The following is a 13,366-nucleotide window of genomic DNA, read 5'->3' on the forward strand; positions in this document are numbered from 1 at the left end:
CCCCAGCAGCTTGTTCCCTCCAAGAACGCTTTTCATTTAGTCTTGTGAAGTTGACTCCGGTCCCTTGGTTTTTCTTCCCCCCACCCCACCCCCAGCTCTGGCTCAGCCGTTTGTTTACGGTCCCTAGGTTCCCCCTCTTCGGAGTGCTCTGGGCAAGCGTATGTTCAGTTCTTCGCTGATCGAGCTGAGGTAAGCTCACACGGCTCATTTTTGGCTCCTGGGTTGGATTTAAAGGGAGAACCGGTGGAAACTTTTCCGGGCATTAGGTTTTTCCTTTTCCTTCCTAAATAAGTTTTATCTTTGAACAGTAACTCCGATTCTCGGGCGTGAGAGGGAACTAGAGGGGGGGAACCCTCGAAAAACGACAGTAGAGCACCGGGGAACTTCAAAGGAGAAATATTAAATGCAATCGGGATTTTTAATGTGTGTTTTTTTTTCTTTTGTTCCTCAATAGCTGCAGGCGGTTCTTTTTTAAAAAAAGCCTTTAAAAAGGATAATAGCTTCCAAGATAGTTTTTACTTTTCCCTCCGAACTCTCTTTAGGTTATATTTCCCCGACTTTTGGAGATATGACACTAAAGTAATCGAAACTCCCCTTTAACTGCGCTGCTTTCTTTCAATCTTAATATTGAAATAAACGGCCCGCATGTATTTATTCGTCTGTTTGACTGCGGACGATGAGCGAAGTTGTTTGATTTACAACTCTGGCTCCACACTTTCCCCACTACTAGATTTCCATACCACGTTGCCTTATATTGTAGGGTCTTAATTTTTACAATGGGGCTTAAAGACGGGCATGTAAAAGTTTGGAGCGCACAACCGGAACTAGCTTTTGGAATCATGCTTATAGTATTTCAACGTGCAGCGAGAACTAAAACTAGATTACACAGATTCCCTTCTCCCCGGGAATACCTAAGGAAGGGCAAGAATAGTAATATGCAAAATGTTATTTTCCTGTGGGTTCTCTCATTCTTGAAAACTCAGGTCTCTATAGCCTTCTGAAATGCAGCTGGACTTAGTGATCTAATTTGCATTTGAGTGTTACTTGACCAGCTTGAAATTGATGTCTGGACTGTTGGAGGTGATGTGTCACATTCTATACCTCAGCTAGGTCAAGTGTAGTTGGTAAACAATTTAAATGCAAAATGCACCTACATGAATGTGGAATTCATGCCGGATTGAGGAATGCTGCAATGGTTCTCAGCACACAAATTTAATTGTACATTTACACAAGATGAAGGCTATTAAAATTTGATTTCTCATAATATTGTTATACCATCATATTTAAACATGCTATTTTGGAAATAAAACTCTTTCAATGAAACAGAATTTACTTCTGAGTAAGGGCATACAGCAGCCCCTATAGCTGCTAATAAATGCTATATTCAGCAAGGTTTTTCAGCCTTGATCCATCATTAATATTACTGTGTTCTATTTACTTTAAAGCATCCAGCCTTGAACATTCCTGGAAGCCATAATTTTCTTCTTAATCTTCTTTCCACAAAATGTCACAGTTAATACTTAACAGTTCTTTTACTTTTTTTCAATTCTTCAAATAATCTGGGGCTATATTTCATTTGGGATTGGGATCTGGTAAAATATTGTTTAAACAACTCTCCACCACAACTTCTGCTAAACATCACTAAAGATGACAAATGATTGATACTGGTAAGGATGTAGAAGTACCTGAAATATTTGCAACTTATTTGCAATAAGTAGCGATAGAGAAAATGTTAGAGGCAGCAAAGTAATGAGTAAAGAGAAGTTTACAAAAACAGACTGGAATTGTTTTCTTTGGCATGAAAGATCAAAGGGGAAAGCTGTTTTTACAAGAAGATAATTCCCCAGTACAGGCTCTGTTCCTAAACTCTTTCATGCTTCAAAAGCTGGAAGCCTTGTTCAACCAAAGATGGAAAGAACATAAACAGTACTACAAGGATATGGACAATCCTGATGTTGTCTCTTTGCATCCTTGGGCAGAGAAATATGTCTTTAAAAAAACAGAAAAAGTTAAGAAATATTGAAATGAGGATCTCATGACAGGAGAGATGAGGAAAAAGATCAAAAGATAATTTCCTAGTGTGATCCTGTCCAAGTTTCTTTGGTTCATAATCAGTGAGACTTCAGAATAATTATTTGTTTAAAGATTATTCTGTATAATATGTGATCTTTATAAATGCATACAAGCATATGGATTTGTGAACTGATAACAGTTAGGATAGAATAGGAGATATAGCTACAGAATTAAAAGTATATCTTATTCTCCTCTTGATCAGAATTAGTGACTTTAAAAAAAAATGATACCGGAGTTGATTAGATGAGCATACATTTTTTGCTTGTATGATTTCGATTATTTTTTGAATATTTCATGCAGACACTGGGTCAAGCTCATAGTTTGGGTCAGGCTCTTACAAAATTCTACTTAGTGATGCTGTGAATTAAACTCAGTGTTTTGGGCATTCCAACTATGTGCGGTACCACAGAATAATGACCCTTCTTCGCTTTAGTTTTCAGAATGTGGTAAAAGCTGGCAAGCTATTAAATATTTGGCCTAATCTTCTGCATGTTCCATGCTAGTTGTGGGTATGTACTTCAGTACATTATAGATCTATCTGGCTTCCCTCCAATGTACTCCAATGTACTTATGGAGTTTATACTTATGGAGTTTATATTCTGCACTAGTGCTAAATCAGACACCACAAGACAGGGCAGATGTGCTTTTCTTTGCCCTCACCATAGGTTCTATTGACTGGCCCAAGAATACAGTATTCAAGGAGCTTTGTAGCCAACTGAGGATTGGCTGAATGACTGTCTGGATGACTGTCCAGAAGCTGTTCAGGAGCTCAACTATTTCAGCATTCTATGGGTACATTGTAAATAACATGTACACAAATGCACCTCAGCTACTAAGACTTTTATCCTTGAGAATCAGTTTGTAATAAGTTGTCTTGGAATAAGCTGTAGATATTTCAGTCCTCCCTTAGAGTTCTGCTGGATATAGCTCGTCTCAGAGGTGGTGAAAGCCATATATGAAATGTGAAGAGACAGAAAATTGTGCATCCTTAGCTATCGTATCCCATTCTGTGCTTTTGTTTGAGTCAAGTTTATCTTTCATGATACTTTTATGTAGTTGTAATATTAAGAAATAATTTTAACTGGAATGGCAGGACCATAAAATTAATTTGTTTAATTAAAATATTTGGCAGAATGTTGGGGTATATCTCATAAAATGCATTTAGATAGAAAATAATGTAGGTAATAATGTATATAGCAATACCTAGACAATTAAAAGAAATCTGGCATTAGATCCACGTTCCCCTTATAGCAGTTGCCACACAACCACACTTAGCAATCTTCTCAAATAAGAGCAGCCCACAAGTAGGAAATATACATCTTCCTCATTTGACTGATCCAGTCAGCTAACTAGCAGGGACATTATCCATATGAAGTGTCATAACTGATACCACAAAAGAGGGAAAGAGATTATCCTTTAGGGAGCTGTGATTTTATCTGCCCTTCAGAAGCATAAATGCTGTACCTTTAATCTGTGGAAAAGCTATTCTTTGCTTTGGCAGAACATGCACTGAAATTTGAATTGGTTGAATATGTCTAGTCCTAAATTTCATCTATCTTTCAATTCTGTGAAATATAAGAACTTTATGCCAGGTCAGATAATCTGTCTGTTTAGTTTAGGATTGGTTTTTTAGAAAGTTCTCAAAAGTTTTCGAAATAGAGATCTTTCATATAACTTCTTGCCTAATCTTGAAATATGAAAGAGAATTTAGGATAGATTATTAGTATGCAAAGCCACAGTCTATGCATTTAGACCTTTTCCTCAAGGAACCAAGATGTCTAAAAGGTTTTGTAAGTCTGAATCTCTTTTTACTAAACTGAATGTGAATTTTTGTGTGAGAAAGTGAGAGAGGGGGAAAGAGAAAGAGAAAGAGAGCAAGAGAACATGGTAACTTTTAACTGCTTTATAGCCCCTAACCCAACAGCCCATAAATTACAGTCTTCAAAATAACACCTGTACATTTCCTTTTCTATACTGCTATTGCAGATGTTCTACTGCCATATAGCAACCATCCATGGGCAAGTGTTGTCTATTTGTGGGCACCTTTCCCATCACTATAAGCCAAGGGTTACCCTAGGTGCAAATTATAAAGTTATACTCCAATGTATCTGAAAATACCAATTGGAGTCACATTGCCATTGAAAGTTCAGCCGTGTTCTCTTATAAACCATGTTGCAAAAGGAAATATTTCAATGATACTATTTAAGGCTGCGCTTTTGAATACATCATTGACAATTACAGTGAGGCTATCTGTCATCAGAAAACAGGATCAGCCCAGCGTGGTATTTTGATCCAATGCAAGTAGTATGTAGGCAGTTATCCCTCTATCTGTTCCTCACATTTCTCGCTAGCCCTGTTCTGAAGCCTTGGCCTGCAGTGTTGAATTGGCCAAAGTGTCCTCTAGAGCCTTTCAGGCAGAGGGAAAGGAATGTTGAGTAAGCTTAGTAGCAGATCTTTTGCAGGTTCAGAAGGTTAACCTGACTGCCTTGTGGTTTCACAGCTGTTGCTCTAGCTGATGCTGCTTTGGCTCTTCCTTGCTTAGGGGACTCATGGAAAGTGTGAATCTGGGATGTAGTTGTTACAAATGCAGGTGTTCAAGAAAGTTTGTCACTTTAAATGGGATCAGCTTGAAAGATAGCAAAGATGAGGGTTGTCCTTTTTTCCTCTTCTACGTACTGAAACTGATAAGACCTTGCTTTCAAGACTGAGCAGGACAACCATTTGTCTCCATACCTGAAGCACAAATCGATTTAGCAAGCTAAGAATAAACAATGAGGGACACAGATCTTTCTAACCTCACCATAACCTAGGATAGCATGGAAGAACAGGATGACAGGCTGAGAAATTGGCATCCTGCTCCTTGGCTTCTCTCACCTGAAGTAGTTTCTCATTTTCCTTAAGGACAGGGCTGTATATAAGTAGGGTCTCCTTCACAGAGAGAAATGCAAGTGTTTTATTTTGAATGCTGTATGAAGAGAAGCTGCTCAAGTGATTTGTGTTTCCTGTTCCCTCTGGATCGCTGTCATATTCGAGGCCTCTCTGGTCAGATGAGCCAGGCTGAAAAAATTCTTTGGAGCAGTTGATGAGGAACAAACAAGGATGAAGTTACCAGATCAAATGGCATAAATAATGGAGCTTCTAGAGCTCTGGTGTCTATTCTGTGGAATTCTAATCTGGTGGGCTGAATGATGTTGAACTCTTCCAAAGAAAGGTAATTCCCCTGAAAAGGGAAATAACTGGTAGTGTTTACTTCCTCATTTTTAAAAAATCCTTTAACAGCAGGATTTAATTAACAAAAATTACTCAACTGGTTGTATTATTCTTTATATTTCGATTGATGTATGTGCTTGTTTGTCATATATTGCCCTACCTTCAAGAGCTGTTAGCTATATGGTCTGACTAATTTTGCACTGCATACTTTATTTAATAAACAGAAATCCTGATATATATATCTGTTGCTTATATTGAATATTTCTGTCATTTATGTAAACCTTCACCCTTTTGCAGTTTATCATTTTATCCAATTTCTTTTCTCTAGGTCCCACTATAGTGTGTCTGGTTTTCACAAGAAAAAACACAAACTGTTAACAGCCCTCAATTTTTACTGTTCATCAACTAATTTGGAAAATAAAAGTCTGATTTTTGGAATAAACCTTTACTGTTGCTTGCCAAAACAAACCATGATAAATGTTTTACAGAAGAGGTAGGTGGAACCTGGCTCTTGCTTGTATGCATGAACAATAATAAATCATTATGATTTTAGATCAGAAATAAACTGCATGTAACTCAATATCTGAAGAAATAAATACAAATGTATCATTCAATAGGCTTTTTAAACATGTTTGTTAAGATGAACAATCTCTGCCCTATATTTCTTATCCATTTATGTTATAGTACAGTATTTGATTTATACAACCCTAATTTGTATTCTATTGCAAGGAAATTTTTGTTCTTTGGATCTGAAGAAATTTTGATATTAGCAGGGTGTTCACACTTGTCCCATGGAAGAGGAAAAATATAGAACCATGCATTTGCATGAGAAAGGAAGAATGCATTATAAGTCATATTTAAAGAATGAAACCGTGACACTCCAATGTGTGAATTATCTTGATTTTCTCACTAGCAATTGGTAAACAGTAATCTTTCTGGGTAGAAATAACTTTTGCTTAGAAAACTTTGCAGAACATGACATACATTGATGATGCTAAGTTAATAAATATTGAGGGCCCTGTGTTTAAGGATACTTTTAGTTTTCTCAACTGAAGTAGTAGTATCGCCATGGATATGGTACAATAGCTTAACTTAATTTTTTTCTATTGTGGTATGCAACAGATATATGACACTTCCACTGCAATTAAACCAGATCTGTCATAAAAGAATATCCAAAAGATTATCCAATTGACAACCAATCCTGTAATCTCTAGGTTTGTTTTTAGGTTAACCTCATAGCCTGTATTGCTCACTTTGAGAGTTGACTAGTTTTCTTTTTTCTTCTTTAGAAAGCAAAACATTATTAATTTTTATTTACTTTTAAACGTCAAATACACAGAAACCTACTTGCCAAAGATATTGAAGAGCTACTACCAGAATAGATGGATAAACTTGGATAGATGGATAATCTATGAGTCACAGCCCCAACTCACGTAGGAGTTCATGTTTTAGACTTGATGATTGCTTGGAACAAATGTGATATATAAACGTTAACATCTGCCCTTTAATGTGGTCAGATAACATCAGTTCATGAGAACTCCTTGGATTACTGAGAAGCTCCAGGAAGTGAAACAGCAGAAGAGACACCTTTGTCTTTTCCTGATGTTGCTTTAGGTGTTTCTTCTGCTATTTCACTTCCTGGAGCACATGTAAGCTCAAGCTACACTCTTTCTGGATCTTACAAGACTGTAGCTTGAGCTTACATGTGCTAATGTTAGCGCTAAAATACATATTACTGATCCATAGTTTGCTATTCAGTGGCCTGTTTAAAGTTATCCTTACCATATTACGTAAAGATGAGAAAAACAAAATCACTGAAATCCATTTGGAATTGGGTGCTAAGTAGGCCTATTGAGGTAACTAAGAGTGTTCTTTGCAAGGTTAATCCGGAGAGTTTGATTCTTTTGGTTCTGGGGAAGTATTGGCACAGTATTGCTTCAGAGTATTGGCTCTGCCGCTTTTGGTTTGGATGCCTGTCTTTCTGCTTGGTGAAAGTCTCCAAGGAGCTCTCAGGTGGCTGGGCCTGGGTAATGGTTAATAAACCCTTGAGAGAGGCAATAGTACTCCCTCTTGTTAGAAAGGTAGCAGTGTACCTTCTTCTTAAGAAGCTATCACTTAATCTAACTATATTGGATAACTGTTGTCCAGTCCCTAACATTCTCTTTTTAGGGAAGGATATTGGTAAGGTTGAAGAACAGTGGAGGAACTAGATTACCTAGGTGCTTTTCCATCTTATTTCAGGCCTGTAAATTAGCCTGTGGTAGTGGAAGTGTGACTCTCATGGTCTTGCTTACCTTTATATGGCTTTTGCAACCTCTGTTTATTGTAGCCTGACTTCAAGAGTTAGGCATAGGGGACATTATTTTATTGTGGTTTTCCTCCTTCCTGAAGGGGAGTTTCCAGTCGGTAGTACCAGAGACATTCCATCTTTGGTTGTACTCCCTTTTTTAGAACTGGTTCATAATTTGGCAGTCCCTCTGGACTTCCAGCTTCTGACAAAGAGCCAATGGTAAATGTGACAGGTTACATCTGATATATCAAATGATCTCAAGACTAGCAGACATTATTCTGGATCACCTGTACCGTAGCCACTTATTACTGAATTACTGCAATATATGTGGGGCTTCCCTTGAAGCTCAGAGTGATTCAGAATGGCTTGAATAATGGAGGAAACCTTACGTTTCTCCCAAGTAACATTTCTATTTCAAGAGCTGTACAGTGTGCTTGTTCTTTTCCAGGAATTATTCAAGGTTATCTTTAAAGTCCTCCATGGCTTAGAGTTGGTTATTTACAGGATTGTCTTCTTGCATGGGAGGATGAGCTGCCTCTTTTAAGAGTTGTCATTTTAGATGCTGCAGGAATGAACCTTCTCAATCCCAGATTTCATTTTTGAAGCAGCAGATTCCCAAAATTAGGTTGTCCTCCATTCTGTTAGTTTTGAGAAAGGCCATTCAAGCATGACTTTTCAAGAGCTCCTTGAGTTGGAATCAATGGTGGGATTCAATTTTTTTAACTACCAGTTCTGTGGGCAGGGCAGGGGAAGTCTACTGTAAAATCTCCAGTCAGGGGTAGTATTTGCCAGTTCTCCGAACTACTCAAAATTTCCTCTACCAGTTCTTCAGAACTGGTCAAAACCTGCTGAATACCACCTCTGGTTGGAATGGATATCAATAGTGAGCCTCTCTTGTTATGATATAATAAGATGTTTTGGCTGGTCCTTGAATATTGAAGTTATTCTACCTATATGATCCTTACTCCTTTCTGTGCTGTTGGAAACACATTTCCATGAGTCCATGCAATGTAATATTTAAACAACTGCATTCATAGGTCTCAGTTCATTATAGCCACATCATGAATATAAAATGCAAAGTGTTTTTACCTTATTAATAAAGAGACTGCAAGATGAATGTTATCAAATACACTGCTGGTTATATAATTATATAATATATAACATGTTAGGAACATTGGGTGTATCTTTTTGAGATACAAATACTATAATTTAATTTTTTGGTCAAATAGGAATTGGGAGATATGTTTGCTGCCTTAAGTTAACTAAATATAAAGATGGGTTAAAAATCTAAGTATAGTAGCAAAATAGACATTCAGCTGTGTATAGCACTACAGTAGCACCACTCCAGTCCCATTGTGCTAGAATATTTCGTATTCAGTTATTCTCCAAAAACGGAAATGAATATTTCATTAAAATATTTTTATGTTGAGATTATTCCTAATTAGGGTATAAATAAAGATGTTGGTCTAACAGGGTATTTGATTCTGCTATCTTAAATTGGAAATATTTTGTCTCCCTCTTCTTACCTCTTTTCCACTGAGTTTTTTAGGCTGGCCAGGGAAAGTCCCATGCTTTTGTAAAAGCCAGAATTAGCAGGTGGTGTAAACATTCATGCTCCCTGATTTTCTTCTATCTAGAAGGAAATGGCTGTTTGCAAATGACCAGGAGAAGGTTGCGCATACAAACAGTAGGGGATCAGTTTGCCTTGTGGGAGCTGGGCAGTCTAGTAGTCTGAAAAAATCACAAATAATTTTGTACTTTGAATGTTTTATTGCTGGAAACTGCCTTAAGATTTGGAAAGGCACAGAGTAAATGTTTTCAATAAGTAAAAGATATTTGCAAAGTACATGATAGTTAGTTCTATTGAGGCACTGATCTTAACAAGTTAAAACTTGACAGTTCTACCCCAACTCTTTCTCTTTTTCTCCTTGATTTCAGTGTGATCCCTTAAAAAGAAAAACAAATTTAATGTGATGTTCACAGATCAACACATATTTCTTTAATTGTTTCAAACCCAATCTGAATCAGAAACTTCAGGGTCAACAATTCCACAATAGTCACTACAAAAGAACATAATGCTATTATGTTCTTAGTATGTTCTATTAAAAATCCAAAATTGTATAAATTACCTAAAATACATTTATCAGAATTGAAGTCAGTGAAATTTTGTAGACAAGGAACATTCTACATTTGGATCACCCCAGCTAATCAAGCCCTTCCCAACAGTCCTACATAATATATAGTATAAGTTATAAAGAAGAGCAATGGTCATCAGAAGATGTGATCTACTACTGTTCATGGAGAGAAAAAAATATCTTTAGCAGAGGTCCTTCCCTTCACCTGCTGTTTGATATATTGTGTAACCAGAGATACCAGAGTTTATACCTGGGATCTTCTTACTCTGCATGCAAAATACTATAGATGTGCTATGGAGCAAGCTGGAACTAACCCTGACCTGTAGAGGAGATGTAGAAAAAATTGCTGGTCTTTATTGGGTTTTTTTTTGTATCTTTCAATATTATGATACCATTTATGCCATATTTAGATGAACACCATATATTGAACTATTCCAACAATTATTACAGATAACTATTCCTGTTAACCCTTCAAAAATATTTCCTTATGCTATTTTTGCTACTCAACAAATCATTACAACAAATGAATCACTACAAAATTATACTAACGAAATGCCTGAGTTTTAAGTTAAAAATGTAGAAACACAGAAAAGAGGCTCTTAATTGCATTTGAAAGGCTCATTTTCTCCTAATTTTCAACATAGGCAAATGACAGAATTTGCCAATTGCTCCCGGGTTAGGAATAATAGCTGTGGAAAACCATTTATTTCTCTCCCCAAGGAGGATCTGGAGGTGGACTATAGTCTTAATATGGAAAGGAATAAGGGGCACCATAGGAAGAATTGTGGCAGATAAGTGGGGCCAGGTTATTTTTGGATTTGCGAGATGGGTTAGGATGCTGCAACTGGTTTCATGTTATTTTAAGACTTTTATGGCTTATATTGCAGTTTGCTTTCTCATTTTAAAATGCCATTGATGTTGAGTTAGAAGGGAGTTAAAAAGATGTGGGTCCCCAGATTGTCCATCCTGCTTCTAGAGATAGTCCAGAAATATCCATGCATTCAAATCCATTTCCTTTTCACAGCTGAAATCTTTCAAACAAGATCCAAGCTCAGCATTGATGCAAGAGAAGCTAGTCAAATATTGCAAGATGACAGATGAGCCGATTAAAGAGATCTTGGGGAGTTCCAAATGTCCTCAGTGTACAACACAGGAGAAAAGCAACAACAATGACCACAGGGTAATAGCTGTACCTTTGGTGAGTGAATGCCAACTGACGGCTGCTACAGGGGGAGCTGAACTCTCCTGTTACCGCTGTACAATCCCATTTGGGGTGGTGATCCTCATTGCTGGGGTGGTGGTCACTGCAGTGGCATATAGCTTCAACTCCCATGGATCCATCATCTCCGTGTTTGGTTTGATTCTCTTGTCATCTGGACTCTTTTTGCTGGTGTCAAGTGCATTATGCTGGAAAATCCGTCAGCACCACAAGAAGACCAAGAGACGTGAAAGCCAGACAGTTCTAGTGGCTAATCAGAGGAACCTGTTTGCTTAAGAACTACATTTAAAAAAAAAACTTCTAAAAAAGACTGAGAGAATGCAATGGGTCACAGAGTGCACAAATCTATTTATTTTCATTTGGGCTACAGGATGTCTTTTATTAATGACAGTTTGGATTTATCAATGTTAAGTAAACAGTTCTTGCAAAATCAGGAATAATTGGTATCCATTTTATCATAAAGATATTTCAAGATGCATCAGGTTTAGTAGTTTCTTCCATTTAGTCTCATATCGGCATTTACCCCTCTCTCCATTTATGTTATAAACATAAAAGCAAGACAAGCTAAACTGAGAAAACTTATAGTCAAAGATAGCAGTAAGCAATTGAAAATGTATATATGCCCATAAGAACAAGGTAATTCTTTGTTAACAGCTATATCTTTTCATAGAATTATTTGTTTCAAGTATATATATGTAACAAGAGCTTATCTTGAATTACTTTCCTGAGAAGCAACTTTTGACAGCGATTGGGAAGAGGAGCCTGTGAACAATTCTATTATGGCTAATAGTTGCAAATAAATCTGTGTCACTGTAGTAGTTAATAATTCTATATTTTTCTTTCCTATAAAAGGCAGGAAAGCACCTAAACTTTAGCTGTTCTTCCACTCCAGATTCCCCTTGAAAAATGAGTTTCTACCTGTTGTTTACCTTTGTGTGGAACAAAGAGGTTCTGCCTCAGTACCATCTCCCAAACTGAAAATAACAATTTCATTGCATGCTTCATTGATTAGCATGTTTCCTTGATTTACAGAGGGCTGCAAATAAAGCAGTTCCCTTTTTCTTCTACATCCATTTGGCAAAACCATCTTGAAATGTTATTTGCCTCCCTGTCCTTATGCATTGCCTCTGCTTACTGCCTTCCTCCTCCTCAGCTCCGTCTTCTGCACCGAAGATTTTTGTTGTACTCCAAGCTATTCTGGATGCTTGGATAATATTGGAAACAGGAAATGTCAGGAAAATTGAGAAGACAATCAGAAAACACCTAAAAGTGCCAAAAGCCTGCTCATGGCTTTCTCCTCCAATTTTGTGGCATTATGTTTTCAATAGATGAAAAGTTCATATACATATTTCATCGACTTAATTTTTTAAGGCCTACAGTAGCTGAATTTTCTCAATCACTTCTTTACTCTTGTTTTGTTCCTAAGAAATGTATGGTACTTTTTCAAGAGAAATATTGAACTTTTTAAAATTTTGGGTGCTCAGGGGAGGGGGATTAATACTTAGACACAAGTTAATCTCTATGTTTATTAGCCCAAAGTAAAGAACAAAATATCTGTATAGCTAAAAGTGTCCTTTTTTTTCTATAAATTTCATTATTATAATGCTCTCATACTTAGCACTTTGGGGTGGTTTTGATATTTTTTTAACGAACCGTTCATTTTAAAAATAATAAACTATTTCTGCTGCTAGAGCTTCACAAGGTTTAGTTATTTCCATTCTGATCTGGTACAGGGAATCCTTAACTTACGACCACAATTGAGCACAAAATTTATGTTGCTCAGTGAGAAATTTGTTAAGGGAGTTTTGCCCCATTTTATGACTTTTCTTGCCACATTTATTAACTGAATCACTGTAGTTGTTAAATTAGTAAACAATTGTTAAGTGAATCTGGCTTCCCCATTGACTTTGCTTGTCAGAAGGTTGCAAAAGGTGATCCTGGGACACAGCCATGGTCATAAATGTGAGTCAGACGTCAAACATCTGAATATCAATCACATGACCATGGGGATGCTACAATAGTCAAAAGTGTGAAAATGGTCGTAAGTCACTTTTTCCAGTGCCATTGTTAACTTCAAATGGTCACTAAATGAACTGTTGTAAGTCAAGGATTACCTGTACTGATCCATCTCAGAAGACCAGTATGGATACAAGTGATACAAATGCAGAGACAGCTTTGATGTGTTTTGTTCATCCCTGCCCCACTGAAATTCTAAGGAACACATGCAACTAGAGAGGAAGAATATTGAACAATGCAGAAGGAACCTTTATCCAGTCCCTGAAAGCTTGTGCAATTATTGATTATTAAGTGCAGTTGAACCTCTAAAAGTTTGCTAATGTTGAAATGTCTCTTCTGCATCTTCATTTAAGAAATGTATGGGGCAGTGTATGCAAAAAATATGTTAAAAAGTAAAATACAATAAAAGATCCTATGAACCAA

General features: G+C 36.9%; 1 protein-coding gene across 2 annotated transcripts; it reads left to right on the top strand.

Moving 5' to 3' along the window:
* Positions 1 to 13,366, top strand: TMEM100 (transmembrane protein 100). 2 transcript variants are annotated; one of them, XM_026711230.2, is made up of 4 exons: positions 91 to 189; positions 5,107 to 5,284; positions 5,612 to 5,776; positions 10,733 to 13,366. In XM_026711230.2, exon 4 carries the CDS (start codon positions 10,769 to 10,771, stop codon positions 11,201 to 11,203), a length of 435 nt encoding a protein of 144 aa, XP_026567015.1. In that variant the 5' UTR covers positions 91 to 189; positions 5,107 to 5,284; positions 5,612 to 5,776; positions 10,733 to 10,768; the 3' UTR covers positions 11,204 to 13,366. The 2 variants fall into 2 exon arrangements, 1 of the variants encoding a protein (XP_026567015.1); XR_015741893.1 differs by lacking the exon at positions 5,107 to 5,284 and having other exon boundaries at positions 1 to 189.

This window comes from Pseudonaja textilis, chromosome 2 (assembly GCF_049901715.1).
Source record: "Pseudonaja textilis isolate UNSWEBS1 chromosome 2, rPseTex1.2, whole genome shotgun sequence".
In the NCBI taxonomy this organism is placed as follows: Eukaryota; Metazoa; Chordata; class Lepidosauria; order Squamata; family Elapidae; genus Pseudonaja; species Pseudonaja textilis.

Excerpts from the sequence above, each read along its gene's own strand:
- TMEM100 (XM_026711230.2), top strand. The coding sequence starts at position 10,769 with ATGCAAGAGAAGCTAGTCAAATATTGCAAGATGACAGATGAGCCGATT.